We start from the raw sequence: 19637 nt of genomic DNA on the forward strand, positions 1-19637 counted from the left end.
GACCCCTTGCTCTCACTGCTGGGGCCTGGGGTCAAACCCTGATCGGGGAACTAAGATCCTACAAGCCTCACAGTGCGGCCAAAAAAAAAAAGTTAATGATTGGTTGGCTTAGTATAATACATTTCCTTTCCAAAATCTAATCTCTCTAAGTCTCAGTTTTCTCATCTGTAAACTGGGGATACTACGATCTACACCATAGATTTGTTGGGTAGAAATTAGTTAATTCATACAAAGCACTCAAAACAGTGACACATAGTAAAAGTTATACTGGGAACTCTTAAAAATGGTTTTAGAAAGAGAGTTGATTTGAACTTGCCAAGAACAGATGAGAAAAGAAAATTGTGTGGCAATGCACATCAGAGCAAAAGAGAAGAAAGGGGGCTTCCCTGGTGGCGCAGTGGTTGAGAGTCCGCCTGCCGATGCAGGGGACACGGGTTCATGCCCCGGTCCGGGAAGATCCCACATGCCGCGGAGCAGCTGGGCCCGTGAGCCATGGCTGCTGAGCCTGCGCGTCCGGAACCTGTGCCCCTCAACGGGAGAGGCCACAACAGCGAGAGGCCCACGTACCGCAAAAAAAAAAAAAAAAAAAAAAGAGAGAGAGAGAAGAAAGGGATGGGGGTGAGCAGTATGGGCATAAAGGGAAAGTAGGTGTGGGCTGTCCTGACACCAAGGCAACCTTGGCTGGGGCCCGCTCTTCTCCAGTGTTTGACGTTGCGAACAGAAGGGTGGGGCTGGGGGCAGGCGAACGGGGAGATGGTGGCCATGCAGGGGCAGACGGTAGCCCAAAAGCTTCTCACAGCCAGGCCTAGGCTTCTCAGCACTGGGACAAAGGGTAAGGAAGTGAGAAGTCCTCCAGGGTCCCGTGGCTGCTGCAGAGCAGCTCTATACTGCAGAGCTGTGTAGCATATAAAGGTATGTTGAAGTCCTAAATCCCACCACCTGTGCATGTGACTTTATTGAGAAATCGGGTCTCTGTACATGTAATCAAAGTAAGACGAGGTCATATCGAGTTAGGGTGGCCCATAATCCAGTGACCAGTGTCCTTAAAGAAGAGGGATGTTTGCACATAGATGCACAGAGACACACCATGGGAAGACCAGAGTCACAGGGAGAATGCCACGTGACAACAGAGGCAGAGGTTGGAGTGATGCCATAACCACCAGGACCAGTAAGAGGCAAGGAAGGAGTCCTCCCCAGAGCCTTCAGAAGGAGCATGGCGCTCAGGCTTCTGGCCTCCAGCACTGTGAGTGAACACATTTCTATCGTTTCAAGCACCCAGTTTGTGGTACTCTGTTAGGACGGCTCTAGGAAACTAACACAAGGGCTGACAGTGAGATTCAAGAAAAGCGGACAAATGGATCCTCTCAAAACTTCAACCATGGCCCCAAGGTCCAAGAAGAGGTCACACTACGCATAAGAAGTGAATCTATAGCTCTGAATATAGGAAATAAATACATAGGTAAATCCAGTAATAAATACATAAATAAATAGGTAATAAATACATTTCCCCACATCGTTAAGTCAAACGAATCAGGTTGCAGAATAGCGTGTACACTCTGACCCTACTTTTGTAAAATTACATAATTAAAGCAGGATGTCTGCAAGGGTGTTTGCTGAATTGTTCAGAATGACTACCTCTGACCATGGAGTTTCAGAGGGCAGCAACTTTTAAAGCCTCTGCTTTTAAGTGTTGTTTATGTCTCGTTGGACTGGGCATTATTAGAATAATGAAAAGTTATTTTCATTGGAAGTGGAAAAAGTTAACACTGAAAAAGAATTCTCATGTGTTTTCTTCCACATTTGAATCCGACCATGGCAGAAGTTAGCTACCAGTGCTGCTATAGAAGGCCAGTCTGGAAGTGGTGTGGAATTTCTGAATCAGAAACTGAGACAGGGAGATCTTCTCATCTGTTTTCAGGGATTCATCCCCATTCTTCCAGTACAGCATCAGATCTTCATCTGTATATGCATCTTTGGGAAGAGGAAAATAAGTTAATTTCACTCCTTTTCTTCTGAGGCAGAAGCAACAGGGCCATCCTACCTCAGCCAGGGATTAAATAGGTCTTATCCCTGGCCGGCAGTACTCAGTCTCATAGTTACTAAAATGGCACAGAGAGGGAATAAGGCAAAGATTTGTCATTACGAATACAGACACTTACAGCTTTCCAGCTCCAAAGAACAGGTCTGGGAGTCCAGGGGAAAGTGGCTGAAATCCATGTTGCACATGGCGGTGACTGTAATCCTAGAACCCAAACAAACATGTTGGCTCGTGCAGTGAGTTACTGGCTCATATACCTGCCCAGAGTAAGGAGGACAAAGACACGACCAAGGGCAGCTGCCTCTGCACGTCTACGTCAGAAGCTCGGAAACCCAGGACTCTAACTTTTTTTTTTTTTTTTTTGCCGCACGGTACAGCATGTGGGATCTTAGCACCCTGACCAGGGATCGAACCCGTGCCGCCAGCATTGGGAGCACTGAGTCTTAACCACTGGACTGCCAGGGAAGTCCCTCTAAGTTAACTTTCAGAGTTTTGTCTTCTGTAGATGGTGGTATTTGCTCTGCCCGGATCCCAGCTCCTGAGGCTGCTGGCTGTGCATGGCCCACACCTGGACCCTTCTCTGGGCATTGCCCACATCCAGAGACTCGTCTTCCCCAGAGATGCCCGGAGGTTATGCCCTGCCTCCCTAGCCCCGGCTCAAAGCTATTAGCACTGAATTCTGGCGAACTGTACAAGGTGTGGGATGAAACTGTGTAATCACTCAAGTCAGCCCAGAAGCCAATCTGCAGCAGCACCTAATAAAGAGCAGCTATGGTTATTTTCCTAATTTCTGTTTATTACCAATAATTACCTACTTTTGTTTATTACCAATAAACTAGAATCATAGCTCTCAGGGGTGGAGGGTACATAGAAGGTCACCGTCTCCCTCAGATCATTCAGGTTCAATTAGTCTCCTAACCTAACCTTAACACCTCCGATGACAGGGAAGTCAGCACCTACTACGGTGCTCATTTCGTCTTTAGAGAGTTCTAACTATCACCAGAAGGTTCAGACCCTCCCATGTAAGCCGCAGACCCAAACACAGTGACAAACTCTTCGGGGCCAAAGGGACAGACCACACATATACATTTTTTTTTTTTTTAATAGAGGGTTTTTTTTGTGGTGGTTTTTAAACCAAGAGTTGACTAGCTAATTCATTCCACAAATACTGTTTTCTCACCTACTGTGAAAAGCACAGTTTAGCTCTGACGATACAGTGGTAAATCAGTCAAACGATCCCCGGCATTGTCCACACATATTAGGATGCCATGACCCCGTGGACAGTTACCTCAGGCTGTACAGCACCTGCCCATCTGGGAACACCCTCAGCATGATGTTGTCCGTGGTGGTGTCGTGGATGAATGACCTTTTGGAGTGAACAAAGAAGACGTCGGGGACCCAGATCTTCTTCACCAGCCGGCCGTCGAAGGTCATGCTCTTGTTGCTGGTGCTGGGGAAGACCAGCCGCTCATCCTTCCAGTAATGCCGCAGGTAGAGGGTCATGGTGAAGTCCTGTGGGAGTGGGGGGGAGACCAGACAGAGATGGCTTACAAAGCTCTCTTCCTGACAGCCGACCCTCCGTCCACCGCTGTGACGGACACCTCAGGCTCAGCCTCCCGAGTTGAAGGAAAGAGTTCTGCAGCCCCGCGGGACGATGGCCAAGGCAGTGGCACTGCTGCCACAGGAAAGAGAATGGCTCATGTTTGTGCCTCATGAGGTTGGAGCCCAAGAGACAGCACAGCCCCTCCTTCAGGCTTTGCAAAGGAAAATGGCAGCTGTGATGCCCACCGCCTGCCCTGGGGCCAGCAGGGCTGGATTCCCACAAAGCCCTGCACTCTCACCTAGACCTTTGCATACATGGCTCCTTACCTATTGGCTAACCATTCAATTCAACTTAGCAAACACTTCTAGAAACCTGAACAGTCAAGTATCCCATTTTGCCTTTGTGTGTGTGTGTGTGGCCACACTGTGTGGCATGCGGGATCTTAGTTCCCTGACCAGAGCTCAAACCTGTGCCCCCCTGCAGCGGAAGCATGGAGTCTTAACCACTGGACCGCCAGGGAAGTCCTAAGTGTCCAATTTTGGAGGGTTTCTACCATTAGGCTTGTCGTATCTTTAAAGGCAGAATTGTTTCCTGCCCACCCCTGAATCTCCAGACCCTGGTTTAGTGCCTGGCAAGGCACAATAGTGGGTGCTCAACAAATATCTTCTGCAGAATGGAAAAATGAGGGGAAATGAATCAATGGGGAGATGGGCAGCTGCATGTCTAGTATAATTTCAGCCTGAAGGCTTATCCTGTTAAAAAGTGTCTCCTCGTCTGCACAGCCGATGCCTGAAACCAAGAGTGTAGCCCTTACACCGTAGCCAGAGCTAATACATGAACGCCAATGAATAAATAACTACCCAAAAGAGCCTGTTCCAGGAGCAGGTGAAGGAAGGCTGGAAGGACGCATGCGGTGGCCCACGTCTGCTCTGCCAACCACACCCAGGCTCCTCCTGCCTGTCCCGGAGGCCCGCCCGTGGAGGGGGGCACCGCCCCACTGGCCCACCTCTGCAGCCCCTCTCTTCCCCGTTTTGTCCGCCACTCTTTCAGTTTGCAAACTCCCTGTTCTTCTGCCTCAGAGACCTCGTATGCGCTCTTGCTTGGCCCTCCCTACAGCTGTCAGGTCTCAGCTGAAACGAGGCTTCTTCAAAGACGCTCCGGTACCCGCCTGAGCCTGCTGGGCGCTGCCAAGGAGTGAGCCGGGAAGCTGTGCTCCCGGCGGGCGCTGGCGCGCAGACAGCCCCTCACACCGCTAAAGGGGCGTGTTCAGGACGTAGCGGGCTGGGCCTCACTCCCATAAACCGAATCAGGAAGTCTGGGGCGGGGCCTTGGATCTGCATTTAACACACACACACACACACACACACACACACACACACACACACACACACACACACACACACACACACACACACACACACACACACACACACACACACACACACACACACACACACACACACACACCCCGCCCCCAAGTTATTTTTACCCACGAAGCTGCAGAAGCCAGGCTCTGGATTTTACTAAACCTAGGCCAACCTCCAAATCCCGGCTTTATCCCCTCCAGCTCTGGCTCCGCCCCCAGACGCAGCCTGCCCCAGCGTGGCCCCACCCACCGCAGGCCCCCAAGGGACCTTGGCCACAGCAACCCGCCCCGGCGCTGCCCGCCTTGCGCGCCTCGTACCATGTCCACCTCCGAGATGCTGTCCAGGCTCTCCACCTGTACGTCCACGCCCACCGGGATGGCAGGGCCTGCAGAGAGGCAAAGACGGCTGGTTAAGGCGCCTTCCTCTCTAGCACTGGGCAAGCAGACAGCCCCTACCTCCTTCCCAGGGGATCCTGAGCGGAGCAGGGGTGAGGCAGTGGTTCAGATTCCATGAGGGTTTTCTTGCTACTTCCTGGCAGGTTGGGTGCCTGAGCTTTCTCCATGAGGGCGGGGACTGTGTCTACCTTAAGTGCCTTTCCTGGGCCAACATGGGTGTTTAACCCATGCTTGTTGCATGAGTGGATGAGCTGGATTATGTATGTTTATGCTTCCACAAAATGTGTTTTTAGATTTTAATATTAAAAAAAAGCCTTAAATGGGGAAAACAAAAAAAACTGTGTCTGTCAAACATATTAATGAATGCTATTCCATTCACAGGCAAAAAAATGTCTCTGAGAGCGTCAGGCGGCATCTGGGCGGGGCCTCCTGAGAGGCCAGCCCACTGCGCCTGGGTCCTCTGGGCCCTGGCCAGAGAGTGCAGGACCAGGGCGTGCCGACCCACCGTGGTCTGAGCTGGGAGAAGCTTAGGGTGGCAGGGGGAGTCTGGGTCTTAAGGAATGAGGACTGGAAGGGCCGGGGACTTTGGCTGAAGGCAGGGGAGGAGGATCAGAGATCCCGACAGGATCTGGTGGGCCAGGGCATCGAATGGGCTCGCCGTCTCTCCCCAAACCTCCCCCCTGGTAGGTCTGCTAAGACTTGCAATCCCACCATGAAAGATTTGGGGCTTGTGGCTGAGCCCGATAGAATGGGAGCATTTTATTTATTACTGGTGGGATTTAGTGGCTATTTTCTGTGTTCTTAAACGTGAAAGCAAATGAGCACAACCTTTTTTTTTTTTTTTTTTTAAACCAGGGATCGAACCCGGGCCCACAGCAGTGAAAGCACCGAGTCCTAACCACTGGACCGCCAGGGAATTCCCACAACATTTTATTTTTTATTTTTACTTTTCCCCTCCCAGATAAATTGGGTCATAAGCTGATCTTTTTATTTTCCTGTGCTCTCAACCGAGGGCTCAGGTCAGGCCCCATGAGAGATGACTGCTCTAACAGCCGGAGCCTTCTCTCACTCAAGGCTCCAGGAGGGCACTGAAGGGGCAGAGTGGAATGGCCAGTGTGAGGCTGAAGCCCCCTCCTCAGGGCTGACTGGCCTGCCTTCCTCCCCCCAGGGGCCTGCAACACGAGGGAGGGTCTTCCAGCAGCCTGGCTGGGGCCCCCTCCCAGGACCCAGACCCCTGAGCCCCTGTGCAGGACCGTGTGTTCCCAACATCACCATGGGAAGCAGGGCTGGTTAATTCCCCGTCCCCTGGACGGACCTTCCTTCGCTTGAGACATTAAAACAGCCCAGGGCTGGAGCTCTTAACCCTCATCACCTTTCCCCCTTGTTCCCTTTCTCTAAAGTGCCACATCCAGTCGTCCCAAGAGCCAAAGGGCAGAAACAGTATAGCCATCACCCTCTTTGGACCCACTTCCCTGTGGCCTGGTTTTCAGATAATGGGCACAGTGTTTGACCAGCAGCTGGTTTTGGCAAAGGACATTTTCCAGATAAAGTACAACAGCTTGCTTGGTGCCTGCCACTGTGTCTCTCTGTCCCCTGGGGCCTGCCTTGCTCTCCGCAGTTCCAGCCGTCCTTTGGAGAGAAATTTGATAACGGCTGTGAGGGTGGCGTTCAGCCTCTGGAGGTATTGCCCACATGGGACTGCAGGTCAGGCTCCAAGGATCCTGGGTTGTTGGAAAACATCTGTGTGCTCAGGAGGCTCCAGAGCTGCACTTGGGGACTCACACCCCAAGCTTGAACGGGACCAACAGCTCTGCCCTCCTTGGTCCAAGTGCAATGGAGGTGACCTTTGCCTCTGACTTGACCCACAGCCCAAGACTAACGCTCCACCCCCAGGATCTCCCGAGCTCTTCATTTTGTGGCCCTTCCCAACCTGATTTTCGAGAAATTCTTCCAAATTACCTATTTTGGTAATTTGGTCTTTCTCCTTTTTCTGTGAGCAGTTTTATGTTCAGAGTATGATTGAGTCCTATAAGGTGTTAGAAAGAAAATAAGCTAACTAGGCATTTGTGCCTTGGCCCCTGAACACTGACGTGGGTTTTTCTACTTTCAGAGAGGGATCTGGTGAGCCAAATGGAAGTCACTGGTGGAATTTCAGGCAGTATAGCCAGTGAGGCAACAAATTCAGAAGGGAAATACGTGTTTAGCCAAGAGCTATTCTTGGTTCCTAGCCTTTCTGCAATTGTTTCTCCTCACATGGTCCTGGAAAGCACACGTTAGGGATTTATCCATTTTTGAAATAAAGCTATATGTCATTTCTTCTCCACTGACTACAAGAATAAATGTGAAGTAGAATTTTAAGACAAAACAGAATCTGCCAACAGGCATCCTGCCCTAAATGAAGGTGTTTTTCAAGCAGAAGGAGCATGATCCAGAAAGAAAGCTGGAGATGCAAGAATGAAAGACCAACAAAAATAGTAAATATATGTATGATTCTAAGGGAACACTGACTATATAAAACAATATTAACCATGTGTTGTAGGATTGAAAAAACTAAATAAAAATATACAACATTTAAGAAGGGAGAGGTATAAATGGAGTGAAAGTGTTCTGAGGTCTTTGCATTGTCTGGAGGACAGTAAAAATAGTTACTTAACATACTAGTACTATAAGACAAAGATTCATGTTGTTTTCTAGGGAACCACAAAAAAAAAGTAGTAAGGGTATATATTTTCAAAACTAAAATAGGTAAAAAAAGCCAAAATAGGTATAACCAAAAAAGCCAAAAATAGGTATAACCAAAAAAAAAAGCCAAAATAGGTATAAAAATAGGTATAACCAAAAGTAATCAGTCTAAATGAAAGGAAGGAGAAAAAAAAGAGCAAACATAAAGAATAGGTTGGACAATAAAAAGGATATGATAGGAGGCTTCCCTGGTGGTGCAGTGGTTGAGAGTCCGCCTGCCGATGCAGGGGACGCGGGTTCGTGCCCCGGTCCGGGAAGATCCCACATGCCGTGGAGCAGTTGGGCCCGTGAGCCATGGCCACTGAGCCTGCGCGTCCGGAGCCTGTGCTCCACAACGGGAGAGGCCACAGCAGTGAGAGGCCTGCGTACCACAAAAAAATTAAAAAATAAAATAAAATTAAAAACTCCTAAGAGTTCCATTAAGAAAAAATCAGACAATCCAATACAAAAAGGGGCAAGAGATTTGAATAGGCATTTTGCAAAAGAAGAAATAAACAATAGACAAATGAGAAAGTTCTCAACTGCATTAACAGCTCCCTTAGAACCACAATGAGATATTACTTCTATATACTAACAAACTTGGCTCATATGAGAGTAGCTACACCAAGTGTTGATAAGGATATGGAGCAACAGGAACGCTCATACTCTGCCAGTGGTGGGTGTAAATTGGTACAACTACCTTAGAAGGCATTATCCAGCAAAATGGAAGCTATATAAACCTCATGACGCAGTCTATCTACAGAATAGGTTAAATACATTGTGGTATATTCATACAATGGAATGTATAGTTACACGCAACAACACTATAAAATTTTCATCACTGCAGGTTGCATGGCTTGACTTTCCTCCATGGCCCTTCCCTTTCCTTGAGGACTTCTTGCAAAGTCTGAGTTAATTTGAAATATTGGTTGAGACACTTTCCCTTATTGTTGGGTGTAATCAAACATTTCAGTTTTAAAAGAGGCCTGACTTTTCTCATGGTGAGCACTGCTTCCTGAGCAGGCAGTGAGTGCCATGTGGCAGGCATTTAACCATCCACCTGGGGTGGGGTGGGCGAGGCTGGACTCAGTCAGGGGCTCTCCCTTCCACAAGCAGCATCAGCATCACCAGGCATTTGTTAGAGATGCAATTCTTGGACCCCACCTTGAGCCTCCTGCACCGGAGACATCACAAGTCCTGCAGTGATGCTGATCCACAGTCAAGTCTGAGGGCACTGGACAACTGATCTTTTTTTTTTTTTTTTTTTTTCCTGTATGCGGGCCTCTCACTGTTGCAGCCTCTCCCGTTGCGGAGCACAGGCTCCGGACATGCAGGCTCAGCGGCCATGGCTCACGGGCCCAGCCACTCCGCGGCACGTGGAATCTTCTCAGACCAGGGCACGAACCCGTGTCCCCTGCATCGGCAGGCGGACTCTCAACCACTGCACCACCAGGGAAGCCCTGGACAACTGATCTTTAAGGAACCCCCAGGAGTGAGATTTTACAACGTCCCATGTCCTGGTTACCATTTTTCTCTTGTTTTCAAACTTTTTCACGATCCCATCTCCACCAGCTGGCTCCACTTCCTACCTATCCATGCCTTCCTTCCCCCATAATACTTGCTGAGTCGAGCAGTCTTTTCCCAAGCCTGACCTCCCTCGCATGACCAACCTCCTTAGCTGAAACCCCCTCCCTCTTCCATCTCTGTGACACAGCTCTTCCCTGGCTCCTTCTCTGAGGTCCTTGGGCCCCTCCTGGGCTCGATCTCTGACCCGGACTCTGACCCTGTTGTTGTTGAAGTCTAACAGAGGTCCCCCCTGGATATCTAACCAAGTTCTTAAATTTAACATCCCAAACAGACTTGTCTATTCGGGGCCCAGCCGTGCCCCACTGCCCAGCACCCCGTCCTTCAGGCGCATGGTGACCTGCTTGGTCACCGGGGTTAAATGGGGTCAGGGAGGGAAGGAGTGAGATTGCCTGGAGGGGATTGCAGAGGAGGAAGAGGCCAGGAAGAGGAGTTTAATTTTAGGGGAAGGAGCCAGTAGTTGTGAAACTGAGTCCCACTGAAACTGAGTTCCTCTGCCGAGTTTATCATTAACGCCTCTGTCCAAAACTTTGTTCCCTTTCTTGTCCTGCCCTTGTTCCCCTGATGATTGAGGAGTACCAAAGAAATGTGGCAGTTGAACCTGAACAGGACCCTGTGAGGCCCTCTTGGGTACAATACCCCCTACCATGTGCCCCATTTCTTTTTTGTAGAAAAAGGCTTTATTCTCCTAGGCCTTCCCCGAGTGCCAGTCTCCAGCAGTTACTAATCAGGGAAGTGAGGGAATGCAGAAGCAAAGGAAGAGCAGTCAGACAAGAAAGGTAATGACAGCTTAAACAATAGTTCAGCCATAAAACAGAGTCCTAGTTCCTCTTCAACGGGCATACATAATGATCTGACCCATATCTTCGAGCTGTTCTGCAGAAACTGAGACCCCCCCGCAAGTGGAGGATGGTGGTCACATGCAGACTGGTTGGAGCCGAAAGGATGATTACGATCCCCCAAGCCTCTCCCTGGCACCCCACCACCACCCAAACAGAAGGGAGTCCACAAGTTGCAACACTTACTCCAAATGCTGCCTGTAGAAACCCTTCCCTGAAAGGAATCAGGGCGGTCAGGTCTTTGGAGCACAAGCTGCCCTTCACCACAACCCAGGGACAGTAGATTGATTTTGCTATGAGGTGGCCAAGTGGACCCAAGTTCAATTTGGTAATGGGAACAGGGTGTGAGTGTCAGTGAGGGTTTGTGCTCCAGAAGGGAAGGGCCAAGGGCAGTGAGGAGGAATCAGAGGGGTCTCCTCTGAGGGCAGCAGACCCTGGGAAGAACGCTGCCGGAGACTCAGAAGGCTGGCTTTCTCCCTAGCTTTGGCTCTCTAACCCGTTCACTGTAACAAGGAAGCACTAGACCTTACCCAGCATGGGGAACAGGGGAGGCAGAGCCAGGGAGGCCCGAGAAGCATTCAGGGAGGAGACCCCAGCTCCAAAATGAGGCATGACCCTGCCTTGAACTGGCTCCATGGGCCTCAGCTGGGCCAGCTGAGTGGCATTTGGGGCCTTGGTGGCCAGACGCCAGTGGCTTGGAAGTTCAGGGGTTGAAGGCTATGGAGTAGAGCATGGGAGCATTCGGGAGGGTCTCCCCTCACAGTCTGGGTGCCCCAAACACAGAGGGCACCTTAAATGGGGGTGGAGCTAAAGTATACTGGGTGAAACACATGTGTTCCTAGAAAATTCCCTAGGAAGGCATCACATTGGAGACAGTCCAGCTGGAGACGTAACTAGGCATTAACCTTGCAAAGTGACACAGCAGTTGTGATATCGTGATGTGATATTGTGATATAATGAGAAATATGTATTTGGTCCTCAGCCCCAGTTCCTGGCACAGAGCTCCTAAAACCCTTGTAACTTCCTGAGTGAGAGGGGTGAGAGGAGTATATTTTGTTATTTATAACAACCCCTTACCAACCACACCTGAGTTTATGCTAGTGTGGTGGCTCTCCTGGGCTCCTGGATAGTTTCAAGATGGGGCTGGTTGCCAAGGAACAGCCATGTGATTAGAGGGTTGGAACTTTCAGCCCCACCTCCCAACTCCCAAGGAGGGGGAGGGGGGAGGGGCTGGAGGTTGAGTTAATCACCAGTGGCCAATGATTTCATCAATCGTGTCTACACAGTGGAACATCCATAAAACCCCTGAACAACAGGGTTCGGTGAGCTTCCTGGTTGGTGAACACATCCACATGCCAGGAAGGTAGTGCCCCCAACTCCGTGGGACAGAAATCCCTGAGCTCAGCACCCTTCCGGTTCTCACCCTATACCCCTCTTCATCCGCTATCCATCTGTGTCTTATATAATGTTCTTTATAATAAGCTGGGAACCATAAGTAAAGTGTTTCCCTGATTCTATGAGCCATTATAGCAAATTATCACACCTGAGAAGGGGGTTGTGGGAACCCTCAATTTTGCAGCCAAGTTGGAGAGAAGTGCAGGTAACTCGGGGACCCACTACTTGTGATTGGTATCTGAACTGAGGGGCAGTCTTCTCCGCCTGAGCCCTTAACCTGTGGTGTCTGCACTAACCCCAGGTAGTGTTAGAAATGAATTAAATTGTAGGACACCCAGCTGTTGTCCACAGACAACAGGGGAATTGCTTGGTGCGGAAAACCCACACATTTGAGTCAGAAGCGTTGTGAGCAGAACAGATCATAGTAGTAGTAACCGTACAAGCCTTTATCCCAGGAGAGGCCCTAAGGGAGCGTATGCTGTGAGTCTAGGAGGCCATGAGCTCCCTGGGGCCGTAGCCATGTCTTTATCACGTCAGCAACCAGTGCTTTGATGCACTGCCTCCACCATCCCCTTCCCCCCCACCACACCACACACACACACACACACACACACACACACACACACGGTCTCTGCTGTGCTCAGTGCTTCATGTGGGACACTTGAGTCCATCTTCATGACAATCTGGTGAGGAAGGTACTGATATTACCTCCATTCTACAGGTGAGAATCTGAGGACTAGAGAAAAGACAGAGGTCCCCATCAGAGAGAGGCACACCACAAGCTGATCTCAGAGGTCCACCTCCAGAGCCCCTGCTCTAACGAATGCATTATGCTGACCAGAGCATTCCTTTTTTTTTTAAATTTTATTAAAAAAATTTTTTTTTATACAGCAGGTTCTTATTAGTTATCTATTTTATACATATTAGTGTATACATGTCAATCCCAATCTCCCAGTTCATCCCACCCCCTCCCACCCTCCCACCCCCTCACCCCCACTCCCCGCTTTCCCCCCTTGGTGTCCATACGTTTGTTCTCTACATCTGTGTCTCTATTTCTGCCTTGCAAACCGGTTCATCTGTTCCATTTTTCTAGATTCCACATATATGTGTTAATATACAATATTTGTTTTTCTCTTTCTGACTTACTTTATTCTGTATGACAGTCTCTAGGTCCATCCACGTCTCTACAAATGACCCAATTTCGTCCCTTTTTATGGCTGAGTAATATATGTACCACATCTTCTTTATCCATTCACCTGTCGATGGGCATTTAGGTTGATTCCATGACCTGGCTATTGTAAATAGTGCTGCAATGAACATTGGGGTGCATGTGTCCTTTTGAATTATGGTTTTCTCAGGGTATATGCCCAGTAGTGGGATTGCTGGGTCATATGGTAATTCTATTTTTGGTTTTTTAAGGAACCTCCATACTGTTCTCCATAGTGGCTGTGTCAATTTACATTCCCACCAACAGTGCAAGAGGGTTCCCTTTTCTCCACACCCTCTCCAGCATTTGTTGTTTGCAGATTTTCTGATGATGCCCATTCTAACTGGTGTGAGGTGATACCTCATTGTAGATTTGATTGGCATTTCTCTAATAATTAGTGATTTCAAGCAGCTTTTCATGTGCCTCTTAGCCATCTGTATGTCTTCTTTAGAGATGTCTGTTTAGGTCTTCTGCCCATTTTTGGATTGGGTTGTTTGTTTTTCTGATATTGAGCTACATGAGCTGTTTATGTATTTTGGAGATTTGCCTGTTGCTTCGTTTGCAAATATTTTCTCCCATTCTGAGGGTTGTCTTTTCATCTTGTTTATGGTTTCCTTTGCTGTGCGAAAGCTTTTAAGTTTCATTAGGTCCCATTTGTTTATTCTTGTTTTTATTTCCATTTCTCTAGGAGGTGGGTCAAAAACCATCTTGCTGTGATTTATGTCAAAGACTGTTCTTCCTATGTTTTCCTCTAAGAGTTTTATAATGTCCGGTCTTACATTTAGGTCTTTAATCCATTTTGAGTTTATTTTTGTGTATGGTGTTAGGGAGTGTTCTAATTTCATTCTTTTACATGTAGCTGTCCAGTTTTCCCAGCACCACTTATTGAAGAGACTGTCTTTTCTCCATTGTATATCCTTGCCTCCTTTGTCATAGATTAGTTGACCATAGGAGCGTGGGTTTATCTCTGGGCTTTCTATCCTGTTCCATTGATCTATATTTCTGTTTTTGTGCCAGTACCATATTATCTTCATCACTGTAGCTTTGTAGTATAGTCTGAAGTCAGGGAGTCTGATTCCTCCAGCTCCATTTTTTTTCCCCTCAAGATTGCTTTGGCTATTCGGGATGTTTTGTGTCTCCATACAAATTTTAAGATTTTTTTGTTCTAGTTCTGTAAAAAAAAGCCATTGGTAATTTGATAAAGATTGCACTGAATCGGTAGATTGCTTTGGGTAGTATAGCCATTTTCACAGTATTGATTCTTCCAATCCAAGAACATGGTATATCTCTCCATCTGTTTGTATCATCTTTAATTTCTTTCATCAGTGTCTTATAGTTTTCTGCATACAGGTCTTTTGTCTCCCTAGGTAGATTTATTCCTAGGTATTTTATTCTTTTTGTTGCAATGGTGAATGGGATTCTTTCCTTAATTTCTCTTTCATCTAACAGGCTGTCAGATGAAGCAGGACAGCGCAGGGGGGCCACCATGGACAGATGTTCATAGCAGACTCGAGCACGGACGTGCAGCAAGAGGGAGCCTTCTACGACAGAAGAGTCCTGTCAGGGGGAGGTAAGCTGGGGAGGCAGCTGGGCCAGACCGTGGAACTTTCGGGGCACAGAGGGGAGAGGCGGGTCTGCATTTCATCCCGTAGAATATGGGAAGCCCTGAAGTTTCTGAGGGAGCAGCACAGGGAAGAGGTGTTTCCAGAACGTGAATTTGGCTATGAGGTGTGGTTTGGGGGCCATGATGTTGGTGTCAGTAGTGCTTCCAACCTTCTTATCATTATCATCCACGAAAGAGAAAATTTAATTTATTTAAGTATGAATTCAGTTAAATTTAAATTAAATACTAAGGAATAAGATGGGAAGGGAAGGTGGAGCTTTGGCGGGCCACAACCATGGTAATGTCTAAGATTTTTTTCACCCCCCAAGAAGGCATTGAGAATGTGCGGTGTGAGGGGGCAGATCTGAGAGACACTGTGATGCATGAATTGATTCAACTTGGTTGATCTAGGAGGGGAAAGGGCAGGAGGGAGGGGGGCAAAATCAGCAAGGTCTCCACAGCTCCCTGCCTGAGTCACCTAAGAGAAAGCTGATAGAAGATCAGCAGGTTCCCTAAGTGATGGCCGGAAGTATGGGTTTTGCAATTATCTCAAGGAAGCACAGGAGCCAATATTTCGTCTCCTAAATCAGCCCTTTGGTGGTTGCATGTGGCGCAGGAAGGGTTCTCCTGTGCTCTAGAAGCTGACATGGGGAGAGTACTGCAAGCCCAACCACTGCCCCAACCTGCCCCTGGTCCCACCTTCCCTGCTCACTCAATCTCGGCCCGTCCAGCCGTTGCCCTTCTGGGAAAGCAGACCCACACTCCGCCCTGCTCTGTGCTGGGCAGCTGACCACTAAGGGCAGCGTCCACATTTACAAACCCACCCCCAGGCAGGAGCACAAGTGGGGGCCCATATGCCACATGCTTGAATGTCTAAAGGTTATAAATCAAGCTAAGAAACTGCAGAACAATATATAGCCTCGCCTACTGCTTTGACAAATACACGTTCATATCAACCCGGAAGGCCAAGCCCAGCCTCAGAACTCTGACTCCTGGGAGCTCCAGCCGGGACATGGCAGGGCAGGGAGAGCGGGCCCAGCTCCGGAGCTGCCCTTTTCCCACCCACAGCAGCAGCCGGCACAGAGAAGAGCCTGGCGTGTGCCGGTGGACACCTCTGCCCACTATCTGAGCTCTATCCAAAGCCGTCTGAAAGGCAGCCCTCAGCCCCCTCTCAGCACCGGGGGGCGTGGGGGGGCGGGGAGGGGAGGGGGAGGGGAAGGGAGGGGAGGGGGGACCCCGCACGCGCAGTACAGCCCCCACCCCCCACCCCCGGGGCTCACCTAGGGAGGAGGCCCGGGCAGGTCCTGAGGTGGGCTCCGGGCTGTGTGGACATGATTCTGGGTCCCAGTACCCAAGTGTGGCCTAGAAGGGAAATCTCAGGTGGGCACGTCCTCTTGGCCCACAGACCACGCCCTGAGTGCAGGTGAGTGATCGCACACAGGACCCCCTGCCTTGGCCTATGGCCACTGCTCACAGCGGGCCCTCGTCTTCTGCCTAAGGGTTGGTTCAGCCAATGAAGGTGCCAGCAGGTCTCAGAAGGCTGGAGGAGACGGAGAGGAACTGATTCTCTCCCCCAGCCCTCCCTGCAGGCTTCATGGGCCTGTCCTCTCCTGGACGCCAGGGCACCCCCTTCCCAGGGCTCTGGCTCTTTTCCAGATTCTGGGAACTGCTCCCTCCTCTTGCCCTCCACCCCTAACCTGCTGAAGGCTCCACACTCTTCCAGCCCTCAAGGCTTCACTGCCAGCTTGCTGGTTTCCTTTAACCCTGCCCACCCGTTTGTGAACAGACCTTCATTAAACTCTCCACTGTTCCCCCACTGTTACTGTAGCTCTTCCCAATGCCTCTCCCCTGGGCTCCGTCTGGGCGGATGGCCGCCCCCAGGCAGACACTCAGGTGTCCCAGCTTCCTCTAGTTCCATCGGTGGCTGTCTCCCTCCTTCACTTCTCACGATCCCTCCACTTTTTTTTTTTTAATTGGAGTATAGTTGATTTACAATGTTGTGTTCGTTTTAGGTGTACAGCAGAGTGACTCAGTTATACATATACACATATCCATTCTTTTTCAGATTCTCTTCTGATATAGGTTATCACAGAATATTGAGTAGGGTTCCCTGTGCTATACAGTAGGCCCTTGTTTGTTTCTATCTTATGTATAGTACTGTGTGTATGTTAATCCCAAACTCCTGATTTATCCGTCCCCCTAACATTTTCCCTTTGGTAACCATAAGTTTGTTTCTGAAATCTGTGAGTCTGTTTCTGTTTTGTAAATAAGTTCATTTGTATCATTTTTTTAAAATTAGATTCCACATATGAGTGATATCATATGATATTTGTCTTTCTCTCTCTGACTTACTTCACTCAGTATGAAAATCTCTAGGTTCATCCATGTTGCTGCAAATGGCATTTTTTCATTTTTTTATGGCTAATATTACATTGTATATATGTACCACATCTTTTTTATTTTTTTTAGTTTAGTTATTTATTTTTGTCTGCGTTGGGTCTTCGTTGCTGCACGTGGGCTTTCTCTAGTTGCAGCGAGCGGGGGCTACTCTTCGTTGCGTTGTGAGGGGTTCTCATTGCGGTGGTTTCTCTTGTTGCAGAGCACGGGCTCTAGGTGCGCAGGCTCAGTAGCTGTGGTGCATGGGCTTAGTTGCTCTGCGGCATGTGGGATCTTTCCAGACCAGGGCTCGAACCTGAGTCCCCTGCATTGGCAGGCGGATTCTTAACCACTACGCCACTGGGGAAGCCACACATCTTCTTTATCCATTCTTTCTAGGCCTTAGCTTAACCCCCATCAACTCAGACCTGGACCATGGCTGAAGTGGCCAGCTAGCGTCCCGCATCCATTCTTAGCTGCTCCAGCCTCCTCCTAGCAGACCCTCAGGGAGCTTTCTAAAGCACAGGTATCATCTTGCCCTTCCGCAGCCTGGGCTGCACTGCCCCCTCTACACACATATGCACACACACACACACACACACACACACACACACACACACACGCTGCTCGCATTCCGCTGCCCTCCTGTTATCCGTGAGCACCCTCCTCCCTGATCCCTCCTTCCCTCCCACCCGCTGGGCTCACCCCCTGCGCATCTTTCCCGACTCATTGTGAGCATCGCCTCCTGAATGAAGGCATCACTGCCAGCTTGCTGGTTTCCTCTCTCTGGATGGAACTGACCACTCAATTCCCCCCCATCAGCAGAGATGCCCTACATTGCTTCTGTGATACTTGACTGCACTTAGTCATTTCTCTGTTTCCCTTGTAGACTGTTAGCTTCCTGGGAACACTCTGTCGTGTCAGGCGGAGTGACCGAATGCACACCCTTCCCGGCAAGGGTGGCTCCTTGGCCTTCGCCCTCCCAGGCTCCTCGGGGCCACCCTTCCCTGGTGCCCATGGCCAGACCCTGCTGCTTGCACCCCACGGCTCCCCTGTCCTTCCAGCAGCTCTCCATAATTTAACAACTTGATGTGAGGATTTCATTAACACTGGTCTCCCCGAGCAGAGCATTGACACTCCAAGGACTGTGGCTGTCTTGCTCACTGCCGGGTCCCCGAATGCCAAGGACCCTGCTTCACACATAACAGCTCCAAAACACACCGTACTTGTCTTATGAATGAAAGTGAAAGTATTTTGGTTGGAGAACCTAACCTACTTTGTGGTCACTTCCTGACCATCCTAACAAACTCCTTGGATGTAGTTCAAAAGAATCCGTGATGACATTACACCCCTCCTTTACCTTCCATCTCTACAGTTTGAATTAAAAATCAGTATCATGCTGGTGAGGATGTAAACTGATGCAGCTGCTGTAGAAGAAAGTGTGGGAGTTCCTGAAAAAACTAGACATAGAACTACCATGTGACCCAGCAATTCCACTTCTGGGTATATACCCCAAAGAATTGAAAACAGGGTCTTGAATAGATGTTTGCACACACATGTTCATGGCAGCATTATTCCCGGGAGCCAAAAGGCAAAAACAACCCAAATGTCCATTGACAGATGAATGGCAATTAAACAAGATGTGATATATTCATACAATGGAATATTATTTGGCCTTACACGCTGCAACATGGATGAACCTTGAAGGCATAATGCTAAGTGAATAAGCCAGTCACAAAAAGACAAATACTGTATGATTCCACTAACATGAGAAACCTAGAGCGGTCAAATTCATAGAGGCAGAAAGTGGAATGGTGGTTGCCAGGGGCAGGGGGAAGCAGGAGTAAAGAGTTATTGTTTCGGGACTTCCCTGGTGGTGAAGTGGTTAAGGATCTGCCTGCCAATGCAGGGGACACGGGTTCGATCCCTGGTCCAGGAGGATCCCACATACCGCTGAGCAACTAAGCCCGTGCGCCACAACTACTGAGCCTGCGCTCTAGAGCCCGCAAGCCACAACTACTGAAGCCCACATGCCTAGAGCCCGTGCTCCACAACGAGAAGCCACCGCAATGAGAAGCCCGCGCACCGCAACGAAGAGCAGCCCCTGCTCACTGCAACTAGAGAAAGCCCGTGCGCAGCCAAAAATAAATAAATAAATTTATTAAAAAAAAAAAAGTTATTGTTTCATTGACAATTTAGGAAGATGAAAAAGTTCTGGAGATGTATGCTGGTGACGATTGCACAACGTGAATATTCTTTCACCACTGAACTATATGGTTAAAATGGTCCATTTTATGCTATGTATGTTTTAGCCCAATCTTTTTAATTTTAATTTTAAAAAATCAGCATTGCACTCTTTCTCCTAACAAATGGAGGGGAAACCCCAGGCCTCTGGAGGTTCTCCTAACCAGGACACACCAGCGAACCAGGCAGCTGGGAGCTTAGACCAGATATTTTTGTTTCAACTGATCCCTGGGATTATTAGGAAGCTGCTAGATTTTTAATCTTTTCTTTTTCCAGACTGAAAAGGTCATCCGAGGGGTATCTAGTCTTAGGCAAATTCCTCTCT

The 19637-nt window shown here is 49.0% G+C and overlaps 1 protein-coding gene across 1 annotated transcript in view; it reads right to left on the reverse strand.

Moving 5' to 3' along the window:
• The window catches only part of GABRR2 (gamma-aminobutyric acid type A receptor subunit rho2), a 47631-nt gene that overhangs the window by 12063 nt on the left and 15931 nt on the right, over positions 1 to 19637 (reverse strand). Inside the window, exons 3-6 of the mRNA XM_022552592.2 lie at positions 5266 to 5333; positions 3327 to 3550; positions 2160 to 2242; positions 1831 to 1971 (exon numbers count right to left, since the gene is read on the reverse strand). Coding sequence (XP_022408300.1) covers positions 1831 to 1971; positions 2160 to 2242; positions 3327 to 3550; positions 5266 to 5333 — 516 coding nt within the window. The remainder of the gene's footprint in view (positions 1 to 1830; positions 1972 to 2159; positions 2243 to 3326; positions 3551 to 5265; positions 5334 to 19637) is intronic.

Source organism: Delphinapterus leucas, chromosome 12, assembly GCF_059928025.1.
Source record: "Delphinapterus leucas isolate spDelLeu-1000000601 "Yukka" chromosome 12, BTC_Dleu_Yukka2, whole genome shotgun sequence".
Lineage (NCBI taxonomy): Eukaryota > Metazoa > Chordata > Mammalia > Artiodactyla > Monodontidae > Delphinapterus > Delphinapterus leucas.